The sequence below is a fragment of the Ranitomeya imitator genome, chromosome 5, assembly GCF_032444005.1.
Source record: "Ranitomeya imitator isolate aRanImi1 chromosome 5, aRanImi1.pri, whole genome shotgun sequence".
Classification (NCBI taxonomy): Eukaryota; Metazoa; Chordata; class Amphibia; order Anura; family Dendrobatidae; genus Ranitomeya; species Ranitomeya imitator.
Window position 1 is genome coordinate 707,389,373 of NC_091286.1, and position 19,714 is coordinate 707,409,086.

A 19,714-nucleotide genomic window follows, 5' to 3' on the forward strand; every position below is an offset into this window, starting at 1 on the left:
ATCCACCAGAGTACGCCATCACAGTGCCAGCCACAGTTCCCCCATATCCCCCAGAGTACGCCATCACAGTACCAGCCACAGTTCCCCCGCATCCCCCAGAGTACACCATCACAGTGCCAGCCACAGTTCCCCGTATCCACCAGAGTACACCATCACAGTGCCAGCCACAGTTCCCCCGTATCCCCCAGAGTACGCCATCACAGTGCCAGCCACAGTTCCCCCGTATCTCCCAGAGTACACCATCACAGTGCCAGCCACAGATCCCCCATTTACCCCAGAGTACGCCATCACAGTGCCAGCCACAGTTCCCTCGTATCCCCCAGAGTACGCCATCACAGTGCCAGCCACAGATCCCCCATTTACCCCAGAGTACGCCATCACAGTGCCAGCCACAGTTCCCCCATATACCCCAGAGTACGCCATCACAGTGCCAGCCACAGATCCCCCATTTACCCCAGAGTACGCCATCACAGTGCCAGCCACAGTTCCCTCGTATCCCCCAGAGTACGCCATCACAGTGCCAGCCACAGATCCCCCATTTACCCCAGAGTACGCCATCACAGTGCCAGCCACAGTTCCCCCATATACCCCAGAGTACGCCATCACAGTGCCAGCCACAGTTCCGCGTATCCCCCAGAGTACACCATCACAGTGCCAGCCACAGTTCCCTCGTATCCCCCAGAGTACGCCATCACAGTGCCAGCCACAGTTCCCCCGTATCCCCTAGAGTACACCATCACAGTGCCAGCCACAGTTCCGCGTATCCCCCAGAGTACACCATCACAGCGCCAGCCACAGTTCCCCCATATCCACCAGAGTACACCATCACAGTACCAGCCACAGTTCCCCCGTATCCCCTAGAGTACACCATCACAGTACCAGCCACAGTTCCCCCGTATCCCCCAGAGTACGCCATCACAGTACCAGCCACAGTTCCCTCGTATCCCCCAGAGTACGCCATCACAGTGCCAGCCACAGTTCCCCCATATACCCCAGAGTACGCCATCACAGTGCCAGCCACAGTTCCCCCTTATCCCCCAGAGTACGCCATCACAGTGCCAGCCACAGTTCCCCCGTATCCCCAGAGTACGCCATCACAGTGCCAGCCACATTTCCCCCATATACCCCAGAGTACGCCATCACAGTGCCAGCCACAGTTCCCCCATATCCCCCAGAGTACGCCATCACAGTACCAGCCACAGTTCCCCCGTATCCCCCAGAGTACGCCATCACAGTGCCAGCCACAGTTCCCCGTATCCACCAGAGTACGCCATCACAGTGCCAGCCACAGTTCCCCCATATCCCCCAGAGTACGCCATCACAGTACCAGCCACAGTTCCCCCGCATCCCCCAGAGTACACCATCACAGTACCAGCCACAGTTCCCCCGCATCCCCCAGAGTACACCATCACAGTGCCAGCCACAGTTCCCCGTATCCACCAGAGTACACCATCACAGTGCCAGCCACAGTTCCCCGTATCCACCAGAGTACACCATCACAGTACCAGCCACAGTTCCCCCATATCCACCAGAGTACACCATCACAGTGCCAGCCACAGTTCCCTGTATCCACCAGAGTACACCATCACAGTGCCAGCCACAGTTCCCCCGTATCCACCAGAGTACACCATCACAGTGCCAGCCACAGTTCCCCCGTATCTCCCAGAGTACGCCATCACAGTACCAGCCACAGTTCCCCCGTATCCCCCAGAGTACGCCATCACAGTGCCAGCCACAGTTCCCCGTATCCACCAGAGTACGCCATCACAGTGCCAGCCACTGTTCCCCCGTATCCCCCAGAGTACGCCATCACAGTGCCAGCCACAGTTCCCCCGCATCCCCCAGAGTACACCATCACAGTGCCAGCCACAGTTCCCCGCATCCCCCAGAGTACACCATCACAGTGCCAGCCACAGTTCCCCCGTATCCCCCAGAGTACGCCATCACAGTGCCAGCCACAGTTCCCCGTATCCACCAGAGTACGCCATCACAGTGCCAGCCACTGTTCCCCCGTATCCCCCAGAGTACGCCATCACAGTGCCAGCCACTGTTCCCCCGTATCCCCCAGAGTACGCCATCACAGTGCCAGCCACAGTTCCCCCGCATCCCCCAGAGTACACCATCACAGTGCCAGCCACAGTTCCCCGCATCCCCCAGAGTACACCATCACAGTGCCAGCCACAGTTCCCCCGTATCCCCCAGAGTACGCCATCACAGTGCCAGCCACAGTTCCCCCATATCCCCCAGAGTACGCCATCACAGTGCCAGCCACAGTTCCCCGTATCCACCAGAGTACGCCATCACAGTGCCAGCCACTGTTCCCCCGTATCCCCCAGAGTACGCCATCACAGTGCCAGCCACTGTTCCCCCGTATCCCCCAGAGTACGCCATCACAGTGCCAGCCACAGTTCCCCCGTATCCCCCAGAGTACGCCATCACAGTGCCAGCCACAGTTCCCCGTATCCACCAGAGTACGCCATCACAGTGCCAGCCACTGTTCCCCCGTATCCCCCAGAGTACGCCATCACAGTGCCAGCCACAGTTCCCCGCATCCCCCAGAGTACACCATCACAGTGCCAGCCACAGTTCCCCCGTATCCCCCAGAGTACGCCATCACAGTGCCAGCCACAGTTCCCCGTATCCACCAGAGTACGCCATCACAGTGCCAGCCACTGTTCCCCCGTATCCCCCAGAGTACGCCATCACAGTGCCAGCCACTGTTCCCCCGTATCCCCCAGAGTACGCCATCACAGTGCCAGCCACTGTTCCCCCGTATCCCCCAGAGTACGCCATCACAGTGCCAGCCACAGTTCCCCGTATCCCCCAGAGTACACCATCACAGTACCAGCCACAGTTCCTCCATATCCCCCAGAGTACGCCATCACAGTGCCAGCCACAGTTCCCCCGCATCCCCCAGAGTACACCATCACAGTGCCAGCCACTGTTCCCCCGTATCCCCCAGAGTACGCCATCACAGTGCCAGCCACTGTTCCCCCATATCCCCCAGAGTACGCCATCACAGTGCCAGCCACAGTTCCTCCATATCCCCCAGAGTACGCCATCACAGTGCCAGCCACTGTTCCCCCATATCCACCAGAGTACGCCATCACAGTGCCAGCCACAGTTCCCCCGTATCCCCCAGAGTACACCATCACAGTGCCAGCCACAGTTCCCCCATATCCACCAGAGTACGCCATCACAGTACCAGCCACAGTTCCCCCATATCCCCCAGAGTACGCCATCACAGTACCAGCCACAGTTCCCCCATATACCCCAGAGTACGCCATCACAGTACCAGCCACAGTTCCCCGTATCCCCCAGAGTACGCCATCACAGTGCCAGCCACAGTTCCCCCATATACCCCAGAGTACGCCATCACAGTACCAGCCACAGTTCCCCGTATCCCCCAGAGTACGCCATCACAGTGCCAGCCACAGTTCCCCCATATCCCCCAAAGTACGCCATCACAGTGCCAGCCACAGTTCCCCCATATACCCCAGAGTACGCCATCACAGTACCAGCCACAGTTCCCCGTATCCCCCAGAGTACGCCATCACAGTGCCAGCCACAGTTCCCCCATATCCCCCAGAGTACGCCATCACAGTGCCAGCCACAGTTCCCCCATATACCCCAGAGTACGCCATCACAGTACCAGCCACAGTTCCCCGTATCCACCAGAGTACGCCATCACAGTACTAGCCACAGTTCCCCCGTATACCCCAGAGTACGCCATCACAGTGCCAGCCACAGTTCCCCCGTATCCCCCAGAGTACACCATCACAGTACCAGCCACAGTTCCCCGTATCCCCCAGAGTACGCCATCACAGTGCCAGCCACAGTTCCCCCGTATCCCCCAGAGTACGCCATCACAGTGCCAGCCACAGTTCCCCCATATCCCCCAGAGTACACCATCACAGTACCAGCCACAGTTCCCCCGTATCCCCCAGAGTACGCCATCACAGTGCCAGCCACAGATCCCCCATTTACCCCAGAGTACGCCATCACAGTGCCAGCCACAGTTCCCTCGTATCCCCCAGAGTACGCCATCACAGTGCCAGCCACAGATCCCCCATTTACCCCAGAGTACGCCATCACAGTGCCAGCCACAGTTCCCCCATATACCCCAGAGTACGCCATCACAGTGCCAGCCACAGTTCCGCGTATCCCCCAGAGTACGCCATCACAGTGCCAGCCACAGTTCCCTCGTATCCCCCAGAGTACACCATCACAGCGCCAGCCACAGTTCCCCCATATCCACCAGAGTACACCATCACAGTACCAGCCACAGTTCCCCCGTATCCCCTAGAGTACACCATCACAGTACCAGCCACAGTTCCCCCGTATCCCCCAGAGTACGCCATCACAGTACCAGCCACAGTTCCCTCGTATCCCCCAGAGTACGCCATCACAGTGCCAGCCACAGTTCCCCCATATACCCCAGAGTACGCCATCACAGTGCCAGCCACAGTTCCCCCTTATCCCCCAGAGTACGCCATCACAGTGCCAGCCACAGTTCCCCCGTATCCCCAGAGTACGCCATCACAGTGCCAGCCACATTTCCCCCATATACCCCAGAGTACGCCATCACAGTACCAGCCACAGTTCCCCCGTATCCCCCAGAGTACACCATCACAGTGCCAGCCACAGTTCCCCGTATCCACCAGAGTACGCCATCACAGTGCCAGCCACAGTTCCCCCGCATCCCCCAGAGTACGCCATCACAGTGCCAGCCACAGTTCCCCGTATCCACCAGAGTACGCCATCACAGTGCCAGCCACAGTTCCCCCGCATCCCCCAGAGTACACCATCACAGTGCCAGCCACAGTTCCCCGTATCCACCAGAGTACACCATCACAGTGCCAGCCACAGTTCCCCGTATCCCCCAGAGTACACCATCACAGTGCCAGCCACAGTTCCCCCGTATCCCCCAGAGTACGCCATCACAGTGCCAGCCACAGTTCCCCCGTATCTCCCAGAGTACGCCATCACAGTGCCAGCCACAGTTCCCCCGCATCCCCCAGAGTACACCATCACAGTGCCAGCCACAGTTCCCCGTATCCACCAGAGTACACCATCACAGTGCCAGCCACAGTTCCCCCGTATCCACCAGAGTACACCATCACAGTGCCAGCCACAGTTCCCCCGTATCTCCCAGAGTACGCCATCACAGTACCAGCCACAGTTCCCCCGTATCCCCCAGAGTACGCCATCACAGTGCCAGCCACAGTTCCCCGTATCCACCAGAGTACGCCATCACAGTGCCAGCCACTGTTCCCCCGTATCCCCCAGAGTACGCCATCACAGTGCCAGCCACAGTTCCCCCGCATCCCCCAGAGTACACCATCACAGTGCCAGCCACAGTTCCCCGCATCCCCCAGAGTACGCCATCACAGTGCCAGCCACAGTTCTCACATATCCCCCAGAGTACACCATCACAGTGCCAGCCACAGTTCCCCCGTATCCCCCAGAGTACGCCATCACAGTGCCAGCCACAGTTCCCCGTATCCACCAGAGTACGCCATCACAGTGCCAGCCACTGTTCCCCCGTATCCCCCAGAGTACGCCATCACAGTGCCAGCCACTGTTCCCCCGTATCCCCCAGAGTACGCCATCACAGTGCCAGCCACAGTTCCTCCATATCCCCCAGAGTACGCCATCACAGTGCCAGCCACAGTTCCCCCGCATCCCCCAGAGTACACCATCACAGTGCCAGCCACTGTTCCCCCGTATCCCCCAGAGTACGCCATCACAGTGCCAGCCACTGTTCCCCCATATCCCCCAGAGTACGCCATCACAGTGCCAGCCACAGTTCCTCCATATCCCCCAGAGTACACCATCACAGTGCCAGCCACAGTTCCCCCGTATCCCCCAGAGTACGCCATCACAGTGCCAGCCACAGTTCCCCCGCATCCCCCAGAGTACACCATCACAGTGCCAGCCACAGTTCCTCCATATCCCCCAGAGTACGCCATCACAGTACCAGCCACAGTTCCTCCATATCCCCCAGAGTACGCCATCACAGTGCCAGCCACAGTTCCCCGTATCCACCAGAGTACACCATCACAGTGCCAGCCACAGTTCCCCGTATCCCCCAGAGTACGCCATCACAGTGCCAGCCACAGTTCCCCCGCATCCCCCAGAGTACACCATCACAGTGCCAGCCACAGTTCCCCCGCATCCCCCAGAGTACACCATCACAGTGCCAGCCACAGTTCCCCCGTATCCCCCAGAGTACGCCATCACAGTGCCAGCCACAGTTCCCCCATATACCCCAGAGTACGCCATCACAGTGCCAGCCACAGATCCCCCATTTACCCCAGAGTACGCCATCACAGTGCCAGCCACAGTTCCCCATATCCCCCAGAGTACGCCATCACAGTGCCAGCCACAGTTCCCCCATATACCCCAGAGTAGGCCATCACAGTGCCAGCCACAGTTCCCCCATATACCCCAGAGTACACCATCACAGTACCAGCCACAGTTCCCTCGTATCCCCCAGAGTACGCCATCACAGTGCCAGCCACAGTTCCCCCATATACCCCAGAGTACACCATCACAGTGCCAGCCACAGTTCCCCCGTATCCACCAGAGTACGCCATCACAGTACCAGCCACAGTTCCCCCGTATACCCCAGAGTACGCCATCAGAGTACCAGCCACAGTTCCCTCGTATCCCCCAGAGTACGCCATCACAGTGCCAGCCACAGTTCCCCCATATACCCCAGAGTACACCATCACAGTGCCAGCCACAGTTCCCCCATATACCCCAGAGTACACCATCACAGTACCAGCCACAGTTCCCCGTATCCCCCAGAGTACGCCATCACAGTGCCAGCCACAGATCCCCCATTTACCCCAGAGTACGCCATCAGAGTACCAGCCACAGTTCCCTCGTATCCCCCAGAGTACGCCATCACAGTGCCAGCCACAGTTCCCCCATATACCCCAGAGTACGCCATCACAGTACCAGCCACAGTTCCCCGTATCCCCCAGAGTACGCCATCACAGTGCCAGCCACAGATCCCCCATTTACCCCAGAGTACGCCATCAGAGTACCAGCCACAGTTCCCTCGTATCCCCCAGAGTACGCCATCACAGTGCCAGCCACAGTTCCCCCATATACCCCAGAGTACGCCATCACAGTACCAGCCACAGTTCCCCGTATCCCCCAGAGTACGCCATCACAGTGCCAGCCACAGATCCCCCATATACCCCAGAGTACGCCATCACAGTGCCAGCCACAGTTCCGCGTATCCCCCAGAGTACGCCATCACAGTGCCAGCCACAGATCCCCCATATACCCCAGAGTACGCCATCACAGTGCCAGCCACAGTTCCCCCGTATCCCCCAGAGTACGCCATCACAGTGCCAGCCACAGTTCCCCCGTATCCCCAGAGTACGCCATCACAGTGCCAGCCACAGTTCCCCCATATCCCCCAGAGTACACCATCACAGTGCCAGCCACAGTTCCCCCATATCCCCCAGAGTACACCATCACAGTACCAGCCACAGTTCCCCCGTATCCCCCAGAGTACGCCATCACAGTGCCAGCCACAGTTCCCCCATATACCCCAGAGTACGCCATCACAGTACCAGCCACAGTTCCCCGTATCCCCCAGAGTACACCATCACAGTGCCAGCCACAGTTCCCTCGTATCCCCCAGAGTACGCCATCACAGTGCCAGCCACAGTTCCCCCATATACCCCAGAGTACGCCATCACAGTACCAGCCACAGTTCCCCGTATCCCCCAGAGTACGCCATCACAGTGCCAGCCACAGATCCCCCATTTACCCCAGAGTACGCCATCAGAGTACCAGCCACAGTTCCCTCGTATCCCCCAGAGTACGCCATCACAGTGCCAGCCACAGTTCCCCCATATACCCCAGAGTACGCCATCACAGTACCAGCCACAGTTCCCCGTATCCCCCAGAGTACGCCATCACAGTGCCAGCCACAGATCCCCCATATACCCCAGAGTACGCCATCACAGTGCCAGCCACAGTTCCGCGTATCCCCCAGAGTACGCCATCACAGTGCCAGCCACAGATCCCCCATATACCCCAGAGTACGCCATCACAGTGCCAGCCACAGTTCCCCCGTATCCCCAGAGTACGCCATCACAGTGCCAGCCACATTTCCCCCATATACCCCAGAGTACGCCATCACAGTGCCAGCCACAGTTCCCCCATATCCCCCAGAGTACGCCATCACAGTACCAGCCACTGTTCCCCCGTATCCCCCAGAGTACGCCATCACAGTGCCAGCCACAGTTCCCCCGCATCCCCCAGAGTACACCATCACACTGCCAGCCACAGTTCCTCCATATCCCCCAGAGTACGCCATCACAGTGCCAGCCACAGTTCCCCGTATCCACCAGAGTACACCATCACAGTGCCAGCCACAGTTCCCCCATATCCCCCAGAGTACGCCATCACAGTGCCAGCCACTGTTCCCCCATATCCCCCAGAGTACGCCATCACAGTGCCAGCCACAGTTCCCCCGCATCCCCCAGAGTACACCATCACAGTGCCAGCCACTGTTCCCCCGTATACCCCAGAGTACGCCATCAGAGTGCCAGCCACAGTTCCCCCGTATACCCCAGAGTACGCCATCACAGTACCAGCCACAGTTCCCCCGTATCCCCTAGAGTACGCCATCACAGTACCAGCCACAGTTCCCCCGTATCCCCTAGAGTACGCCATCACAGTACCAGCCACAGTTCCCCGTATCCCCCAGAGTACGCCATCACAGTGCCAGCCACAGTTCCCCCATTTACCCCAGAGTACGCCATCACAGTGCCAGCCACAGTTCCCCGTATCCCCCAGAGTACGCCATCAGAGTACCAGCCACAGTTCCCTCGTATCCCCCAGAGTACGCCATCACAGTGCCAGCCACAGTTCCCCCGTATACCCCAGAGTACACCATCACAGTACCAGCCACAGTTCCCCGTATCCCCCAGAGTACACCATCACAGTGCCAGCCACAGTTCCCCGTATCCCCCAGAGTACGCCATCACAGTGCCAGCCACAGTTCCCCCATATCCCCCAGAGTACGCCATCACAGTGCCAGCCACAGATCCCCCATTTACCCCAGAGTACGCCATCACAGTGCCAGCCACAGTTCCCCGTATCCCCCAGAGTACGCCATCAGAGTACCAGCCACAGTTCCCTCGTATCCCCCAGAGTACGCCATCACAGTGCCAGCCACAGTTCCCCCGTATCCCCCAGAGTACGCCATCACAGTACCAGCCACAGTTCCCCCGTATACCCCAGAGTACACCATCACAGTGCCAGCCACAGTTCCCTCGTATCCCCCAGAGTACGCCATCACAGTGCCAGCCACAGTTCCCCCATATACCCCAGAGTACGCCATCACAGTACCAGCCACAGTTCCCCGTATCCCCCAGAGTACACCATCACAGTGCCAGCCACAGATCCCCCATTTACCCCAGAGTACGCCATCACAGTACCAGCCACAGTTCCCCCATATCCCCAGAGTACGCCATCACAGTGCCAGCCACAGTTCCCCGTATCCACCAGAGTACGCCATCACAGTGCCAGCCACAGTTCCCCCATATCCTCCAGAGTACACCATCACAGTGCCAGCCACAGTTCCCCGTATCCACCAGAGTACGCCATCACAGTGCCAGCCACAGTTCCCCGTATCCCCCAGAGTACGCCATCAGAGTACCAGCCACAGTTCCCTCGTATCCCCCAGAGTACGCCATCACAGTACCAGCCACAGTTCCCCCGTATCCCCCAGAGTACACCATCACAGTGCCAGCCACAGTTCCCTCGTATCCCCCAGAGTACGCCATCACAGTGCCAGCCACAGTTCCCCCGTATCCCCCAGAGTATGCCATCACAGTGCCAGCCACAGTTCCCCCATATACCCCAGAGTACGCCATCACAGTACCAGCCACAGTTCCCCGTATCCCCCAGAGTACACCATCACAGTGCCAGCCACAGTTCCCTCGTATCCCCCAGAGTACGCCATCACAGTGCCAGCCACAGTTCCCCCATATACCCCAGAGTACGCCATCACAGTACCAGCCACAGTTCCCCGTATCCCCCAGAGTACGCCATCACAGTGCCTGCCACAGATCCCCCATTTACCCCAGAGTACGCCATCACAGTGCCAGCCACAGTTCCCCCGTATCCCCCAGAGTACGCCATCACAGTGCCAGCCACAGTTCCCCCGTATCCCCCAGAGTACGCCATCACAGTACCAGCCACAGTTTCCCGTATCCCCCAGAGTACGCCATCACAGTGCCAGCCACAGTTCCCCCATATCCCCCAGAGTACGCCATCACAGTACCAGCCACAGTTTCCCGTATCCCCCAGAGTACGCCATCACAGTGCCAGCCACAGTTCCCCCATTTACCCCAGAGTACGCCATCACAGTGCCAGCCACAGTTCCCCCGTATCCCCCAGAGTACGCCATCACAGTGCCAGCCACAGTTCCCCCGTATCCCCCAGAGTACGCCATCACTGTGCCAACCACAGTTCCCCCATTTACCCCAGAGTACGCCATCACAGTGCCAGCCACAGTTCCCCCGTATCCCCCAGAGTACGCCATCACAGTGCCAGCCACAGTTCCCCCGTATCCCCCAGAGTACGCCATCACAGTGCCAGCCACAGTTCCCCCGTATCCCCCAGAGTACGCCATCACAGTGCCAGCCACAGTTCCCCCATTTACCCCAGAGTACGCCATCACAGTGCCAGCCACAGTTCCCCCGTATCCCCCAGAGTACGCCATCACAGTGCCAGCCACAGTTCCCCCGTATCCCCCAGAGTACGCCATCACAGTGCCAACCACAGTTCCCTGTATCCCCCAGAGTACACCATCACAGTACCAGCCACAGTTCCCCCGTATCCCCCAGAGTACACCATCACAGTACCAGCCACAGTTCCCCGTATCCCCCAGAGTACACCATCACAGTGCCAGCCACAGTTCCCCCGTATCCCCCAGAGTACACCATCACAGTACCAGCCACAGTTCCCCGTATCCCCCAGAGTACGCCATCACAGTACCAGCCACAGTTCCCCGTATCTCCCAGAGTACGCCATCACAGTACCAGCCACAGTTCCCTCGTATCCCCCAGAGTACACCATCACAGTGCCAGCCACAGTTCCCCCGCATCCCCCAGAGTACGCCATCACAGTGCCAGCCACAGTTCCCCCGTATCCCCCAGAGTACACCATCACAGTACCAGCCACAGTTCCCCGTATCCCCCAGAGTACGCCATCACAGTGCCAGCCACAGTTCCCCCATATACCCCAGAGTACGCCATCACAGTGCCAGCCACAGTTCCCCGTATCCCCCAGAGTACGCCATCACAGTACCAGCCACAGTTCCCCCATATACCCCAGAGTACACCATCAGAGTGCCAGCCACAGTTCCCCGTATACCCCAGAGTACGCCATCACAGTGCCAGCCACAGTTGCCCCATGATGGCGCCCAGCACTATGCCGGAGCTGCGCTTCCTCCTCTTCTTCTGATGATGGGTGTAAAGGTACCGTTACACTAAACGATTTACCAACGATCACGACCAGCGATACGACCTGGCCATGATCGTTGGTAAGTCGTTGTGTGGTCGCTGGAGAGCTGTCACCCAGACAGCTCTCCAGCGACCAACGATGCCGAACTCCCCGGGTAACCAGGGTAAACATCGGGTTACCAAGCGCAGGGCCGCGCTTAGTAAGCCGATGTTTACCCTGGTTACCATTGTAAAAGTAAAAAAAAAACAAACACTACATACTTACATTCCGGTGTCTGTCCCCCGGCATCAGCTTCCCTGCACTGTGTAAGCGCCGGCCGTAAAGCAGAGCGGTGACGTCACCGCTGTGGTCTGCTTTACGGCCGGCCGGCGCTGACACAGTGCAGGGAAGCTGATGCCGGGGGACAGACACCGGAATGTAAGTATGTAGTGTTTTTTTTTTTTTTACATTTACAATTGTAACCAGGGTAAACATCGGGTTACTAAGCGCGGCCCTGCACTTAGTTACCCGATGTTTACCCTGGTTACCAGTGAACACATCGCTGGATCGGTGTCACACACGCCGATCCAGCGATGACAGTGGGTGATCAGCGACCAAATAAAGGTCCTGATCATTCCCAGCGACCAACGATCACCCAGCAGGGGCCTGATCGTTGGTCGCTGTCACACATAACGATTTCGTTAACGGAATCGTTATGTGTGAGGGTACCTTTAGACTGAGGTGAGCGATAATGGTGAATTGTGAGTGCAGCTCTGGATGAGTCTTCCCTCCATTTTGGCTGCTCACATATTAACCCTTTGTCTTTCTGACAGGTGCTGCCGGTCGCCATTGTGAGTTTGTTACGTAGCTGCTCGGTGGCGGAGGCCAGGACACGTCTGGAGTCATCCGAGAGCATACGGGCGGCCATCGAAGCTTCTCACAGCGTCCCAGGCAGGAAGCGTGTGGCGGAGAGTGCGGAGACGGCGGGACGCAGCCGATAGATTCCCGGGATCCATCGCAGACTCCTCACGGCATTTTTATAATTTTTTTTTTATCTTTATTAAAAATTGTGTAAATTGAATCAAATTGTGCACCAATCAGAAGACAGGAACTGATCACATGATCTGACAGCAGCCGGACTGAATAGTAAGAGGAGTCAAAGTACAAAACCAGGCATCTGTTTCCATGGCAACAGACAACACAACCGTCACCGTGTAGTCATGATCTGCTGACCTCCGCGGGCAGGTTATGTATCCTCCGGGGCTTGCGGGGGGCACAGAGCATGCTGGGAGTTGTAGTTCAGTGACAGGGAATTAGAGGAGCGTCCCGGAGGAGCTGTCCTGAGCTCTGAACCCGCAGCTCCACAAGCAGCGGAGAAGATCTTACAGCGGCGGTGGTGACACCGCTCCCACATAGAGGCCTCTAGACTACAGGTGTGATATCACTGCTGTATACAGTCACGCTCCACATCACCTCTGTCCCCATCAGGGCTCACTACATTCACTATCAGTCTCTGGAGTCTGGGAGGAAACCGGAGGAAAGCCACGAAACATGGGGGGACATGCTGACTCCACGCAGATATCATCCTGGTGGGATGTAAGCAACAGTACTAACCAATGAGCCACCATGTGCTAACCACTGAGCCACCATGTGGCAACTACTGAGCCCCCATGTGCTAACCACTAAGCCATGTGCTAACAACTGAGCCACCATGTGCTAACCACTGAGCCACCATGTGCTAACCACTGAGCCACTATGCACTAACCACTGAGCCACCATGTGCTAAGCTAACCATTGAGCCCAAGATGTAACCGAGTTACTGCTTGCTAACCACTGAGTAACCTCATGCTAACCACTGAGCCCCATGTGTAAACAAGTTACTGCTTGCTAACCACTGAGTCCCTGCATAATAACCACTGCGCCCCCGTGTGTATAAGTTACTGCTTGCTAACCACTGAGTCCCTGCATAATAACCACTGAGCCTCCATGTGTATAAGTTACTGCTTGCTAACCACTGAGTAACCTCATGCTAACCACTGAGCCCCATGTGTAAACAAGTTACTGCTTGCTAACCACTGAGTCCCTGCATAATAACCACTGCGCCCCCGTGTGTATAAGTTACTGCTTGCTAACCACTGAGTCCCCGCATAATAACCACTGAGCCCCCATGTGTATAAGTTACTGCTTGCTAACCACTGAGTCCCTGCATACTAACCACTGAGTCCTCGCATAATAACCACTGAGCCCCCATGTGTATAAGTTACTGCTTGCTAACCACTGAGTCCCTGCATACTAACCACTGAGTCCCCACATAATAACCACTGAGCCTCCATGTGTATAAGTTACTGCTTGCTAACCACTGAGTCCCTGCATACTAACCACTGAGTCCTCGCATAATAACCACTGAGCCCCCATGTGCAAGTTACTGCTTGCTAACCACTGAGTCCCTGCATACTAACGACTGAGTCCCCGCATAATAACCACTGAGCCTCCATGTGTATAAGTTACTGCTTGCTAACCACTGAGTCCCCGCATAATAACCACTGAGCGCCCATGTGTATAAGTTACTGCTTGCTAACCACTGAGTCCCCGCATAATAACCACTGAGCCCCCATGTGTATAAGTTACTCCTTGCTAACCACTGAGTCCCTGCATACTAACCACTGAGTCCCCGCATAATAACCACTGAGCCTCCATGTGTATAAGTTACTGCTTGCTAACCACTGAGTCCTCGCATATTAACCACTGAGCCCCCATGTGTATAAGTTACTGCTTGCTAACCACTGAGTCCCTGCATAATAACCACTGAGCCCCCGTGTGTATAAGTTACTGCTTGCTAACCACTGAGTCCCTGCATAATAACCACTGAGCCTCCATTTGTATAAGTTACTGCTTGCTAACCACTGAGTCCCTGCATAATAACCACTGAGCCCCCGTGTGTATAAGTTACTGCTTGCTAACCACTGAGTCCCCGCATAATAACCACTGAGTCCCCACATAATAACCAGTGAGCCTCCATGTGTATAAGTTACTGCTTGCTAACCACTGAGTCCCTGCATACTAACCACTGAGTCCTCGCATAATAACCACTGAGCCCCCATGTGTATAAGTTACTGCTTGCTAACCACTGAGTCCCTGCATACTAACCACTGAGTCCCCACATAATAACCACTGAGCCTCCATGTGTATAAGTTACTGCTTGCTAACCACTGAGTCCCTGCATACTAACCACTGAGTCCTCGTATAATAACCACTGAGCCCCCATGTGTATAAGTTACTGCTTGCTAACCACTGAGTCCCTGCATACTAACGACTGAGTCCCCGCATAATAACCACTGAGCCTCCATGTGTATAAGTTACTGCTTGCTAACCACTGAGTCCCTGCATACTAACCACTGAGTCCCTGCATAATAACCACTGAGCCTCCATGTATATAAGTTACTGCTTGCTAACCACTGAGTCCCCGCATAATAACCACTGAGCCCCCATGTGTATAAGTTACTGCTTGCTAACCACTGAGTCCCTGCATACTAACCACTGAGTCCCCGCATAATAACCACTGAGCCTCCATGTGTATAAGTTACTGCTTGCTAACCACTGAGTCCCCGCATAATAACCACTGAGCCCCCATGTGTATAAGTTACTGCTTGCTAACCACTGAGTCCCCGCATAATAACCACTGAGCCCCCATGTGTATAAGTTACTGCTTGCTAACCACTGAGTCCCTGCATACTAACCACTGAGTCCCCGCATAATAACCACTGAGCCTCCATGTGTATAAGTTACTGCTTGCTAACCACTGAGTCCTCGCATAATAACCACTGAGCCCCCATGTGTATAAGTTACTGCTTGCTAACCACTGCGTCCCTGCATACTAACCACTGAGTCCCCGCATAATAACCACTGAGCCTCCATGTGTATAAGTTACTGCTTGCTAACCACTGAGTCGCCGCATAATAACCACTGAGCCCCCATGTGTATAAGTTACTGCTTGCTAACCACTGAGTCCCCGCATAATAACCACTGAGCCCCCATGTGTATAAGTTACTGCTTGCTAACCACTGAGTCCCTGCATACTAATCACTGAGTCCCCGCATAATAACCACTGAGCCTCCATGTGTATAAGTTACTGCTTGCTAACCACTGAGTCCTCGCATAATAACCACTGAGCCCCCATGTGTATAAGTTACTGCTTGCTAACCACTGAGTCCCTGCATACTAACCACTGAGTCCCCGCATAATAACCACTGAGCCTCCATGTGTATAAGTTACTGCTTGCTAACCACTGAGTCCCCGCATAATAACCACTGAGCCCCCATGTGTATAAGTTACTGCTTGCTAACCACTGAGTCCCCGCATAATAACCACTGAGCCCCCATGTGTATAAGTTACTGCTTGCTAACCACTGAGTCCCTGCATACTAACCACTGAGTCCCCGCATAATAACCACTGAGCCCCCATGTGTATAAGTTACTGCTTGCTAACCACTGAGTCCCTGCATACTAACCACTGAGTCCTCGCATAATAACCACTGAGCCCCCATGTGTATAAGTTACTGCTTGCTAACCACTGAGTCCCTGCATACTAACCACTGAGTCCTCGCATAATAACCACTGAGCCCCCATGTGTATAAGTTACTGCTTGCTAACCACTGAGTCCCTGCATACTAACCACTGAGTCCCCGCATAATAACCACTGAGCCCCCATGTGTATAAGTTACTGCTTGCTAACCACTGAGTCCCTGCATACTAACCACTGAGTCCCCGCATAATAACCACTGAGCATCCATGTGTATAAGTTACTGCTTGCTAACCACTGAGTCCCCGCATAATAACCACTGAGCCCCCATGTGTATAAGTTACTGCTTGCTAACCACTGAGTCCCCGCATAATAACCACTGAGCCCCCATGTGTATAAGTTACTGCTTGCTAACCACTGAGTCCCTGCATACTAACCACTGAGTCCCCGCATAATAACCACTGAGCCTCCATGTGTATAAGTTACTGCTTGCTAACCACTGAGTCCTCGCATAATAACCACTGAGCCCCCATGTGTATAAGTTACTACTTGCTAACCACTGAGTCCCTGCATACTAACCACTGAGTCCCCGCATAATAACCACTGAGCCTCCATGTGTATAAGTTACTGCTTGCTAACCACTGAGTCCCCGCATAATAACCACTGAGCCCCCATGTGTATAAGTTACTGCTTGCTAACCACTGAGTCCCCGCATAATAACCACTGAGCCCCCATGTGTATAAGTTACTGCTTGCTAACCACTGAGTCCCTGCATACTAACCACTGAGTCCCCGCATAATAACCACTGAGCCTCCATGTGTATAAGTTACTGCTTGCTAACCACTGAGTCCCCGCATAATAACCACTGAGCCCCCATGTGTATAAGTTACTGCTTGCTAACCACTGAGTCCCCGCATAATAACCACTGAGCCCCCATGTGTATAAGTTACTGCTTGCTAACCAATGAGTCCCTGCATACTAACCACTGAGTCCCCGCATAATAACCACTGAGCCGCCATGTGTATAAGTTACTGCTTGCTAACCACTGAGTCCCTGCATACTAACCACTGAGTCCTCGCATAATAACCACTGAGCCCCCATGTGTATAAGTTACTGCTTGCTAACCACTGAGTCCCTGCATACTAACCACTGAGTCCCCGCATAATAACCACTGAGCCCCCATGTGTATAGGTTACTGCTTGCTAACCACTGAGTCCCTGCATACTAACCACTGAGTCCTCGCATAATAACCACTGAGCCCCCATGTGTACAAGTTACTGCTTGCTAACCACTGAGTCCCTGCATACTAACCACTGAGTCCTCGCATAATAACCACTGAGCCCCCATGTGTATAAGTTACTGCTTGCTAACCACTGAGTCCCTGCATACTAACCACTGAGTCCTCGCATAATAACCACTGAGCCCCCATGTGTATAAGTTACTGCTTGCTAATCACTGAGTCCCTGCATACTAACCACTGAGTCCTCGCATAATAACCACTGAGCCCCCATGTGTATAAGTTACTGCTTGCTAACCACTGAGTCCCTGCATACTAACCACTGAGTCCTCGCATAATAACCACTGAGCCCCCATGTGTATAAGTTACTGCTTGCTAACCACTGAGTCCCTGCATACTAACCACTGAGTCCTCGCATAATAACCACTGAGCCCCCATGTGTATAAGTTACTGCTTGCTAACCACTGAGTCCCTGCATACTAACCACTGAGTCCTCGCATAATAACCACTGAGCCTCCATGTGTATAAGTTACTGCTTGCTAACCACTGAGTCCCTGCATACTAACCACTGAGTCCTCGCATAATAACCACTGAGCCCCCATGTGTATAAGTTACTGCTTGCTAACCACTGAGTCCCTGCATACTAACCACTGAGTCCTCGCATAATAACCACTGAGCCCCCATGTGTATAAGTTACTGCTTGCTAACCACTGAGTCCCTGCATACTAACCACTGAGTCCTCGCATAATAACCACTGAGCCTCCATGTGTATAAGTTACTGCTTGCTAATCACTGAGCCCCTGCATACTAACCACTGAGTCCCCGCATAATAACCACTGAGCCCCCATGTGTATAAGTTACTGCTTGCTAACCACTGAGTCCCTGCATACTAACCACTGAGTCCCCGCATAATAACCACTGAGCCGCCATGTGTATAAGTTACTGCTTGCTAACCACTGAGTCCCTGCATACTAACCACTGAGTCCTCGCATAATAACCACTGAGCCCCCATGTGTATAAGTTACTGCTTGCTAACCACTGAGTCCCTGCATACTAACCACTGAGTCCTCGCATAATAACCACTGAGCCCCCATGTGTATAAGTTAATGCTTGCTAACCACTGAGTCCCTGCATACTAACCACTGAGTCCTCGCATAATAACCACTGAGCCCCCATGTGTATAAGTTACTGCTTGCTAACCACTGAGTCCCTGCATACTAACCACTGAGTCCTCGCATAATAACCACTGAGCCCCCATGTGTATAAGTTACTGCTTGCTAACCACTGAGTCCCTGCATACTAACCACTGAGTCCTCGCATAATAACCACTGAGCCCCCATGTGTATAAGTTACTGCTTGCTAATCACTGAGTCCCTGCATACTAACCACTGAGTCCTCGCATAATAACCACTGAGCCCCCATGTGTATAAGTTACTGCTTGCTAACCACTGAGTCCCTGCATACTAACCACTGAGTCCTCGCATAATAACCACTGAGCCCCCATGTGTATAAGTTACTGCTTGCTAATCACTGAGTCCCTGCATACTAACCACTGAGTCCTCGCATAATAACCACTGAGCCCCCATGTGTATAAGTTACTGCTTGCTAACCACTGAGTCCCTGCATACTAACCACTGAGTCCTCGCATAATAACCACTGAGCCCCCATGTGTATAAGTTACTGCTTGCTAATCACTGAGCCCCTGCATACTAACCAATGAGCCCCATGTGCTAAGCTAACCATTGAGCCCAAGGTGTAACCGAGTTACTGCTTGCTAACCACTGAGTCCCTGCATACTAACCACTGAGTCCTCGCATAATAACCACTGAGCCCCCATGTGTATAAGTTACTGCTTGCTAATCACTGAGTCCCTGCATACTAACCACTGAGTCCTCGCATAATAACCACTGAGCCCCCATGTGTATAAGTTACTGCTTGCTAACCACTGAGTCCCTGCATACTAACCACTGAGTCCCCGCATAATAACCACTGAGCCCCCATGTGTATAAGTTACTGCTTGCTAACCACTGAGTCCCTGCATACTAACCACTGAGTCCTCGCATAATAACCACTGAGCCCCCATGTGTATAAGTTACTGCTTGCTAATCACTGAGTCCCTGCATACTTCCCACTGAGTCCTCGCATAATAACCACTGAGCCCCCATGTGTATAAGTTACTGCTTGCTAACCACTGAGTCCCTGCATACTAACCACTGAGTCCTCGCATAATAACCACTGAGCCCCCATGTGTATAAGTTACTGCTTGCTAACCACTGAGTCCCTGCATACTAACCACTGAGTCCTCGCATAATAACCACTGAGCCCCCATGTGTATAAGTTACTGCTTGCTAACCACTGAGTCCCTGCATACTAACCACTGAGTCCCCACATAATAACCACTGAGCCCCCATGTGTATAAGTTACTGCTTGCTAACCACTGAGTCCCTGCATACTAACCACTGAGTCCTCGCATAATAA

The 19,714-nt window shown here is 54.7% G+C and overlaps 1 protein-coding gene across 2 annotated transcripts in view; it reads left to right on the forward strand.

The window, feature by feature from the left end:
• Positions 1-12,585, forward strand: part of GCKR (glucokinase regulator) — a 131,975-nt gene extending 119,390 nt beyond the window's left edge. For both annotated transcript variants that reach the window (XM_069768178.1, XM_069768179.1), the window contains one exon: positions 12,315-12,585. In XM_069768178.1, coding sequence (XP_069624279.1) covers positions 12,315-12,482 — 168 coding nt within the window. In that variant the 3' untranslated portion in view covers positions 12,483-12,585. The remainder of the gene's footprint in view (positions 1-12,314) is intronic.
• The last annotated feature ends 7,129 nt before the right edge of the window (positions 12,586-19,714 follow it).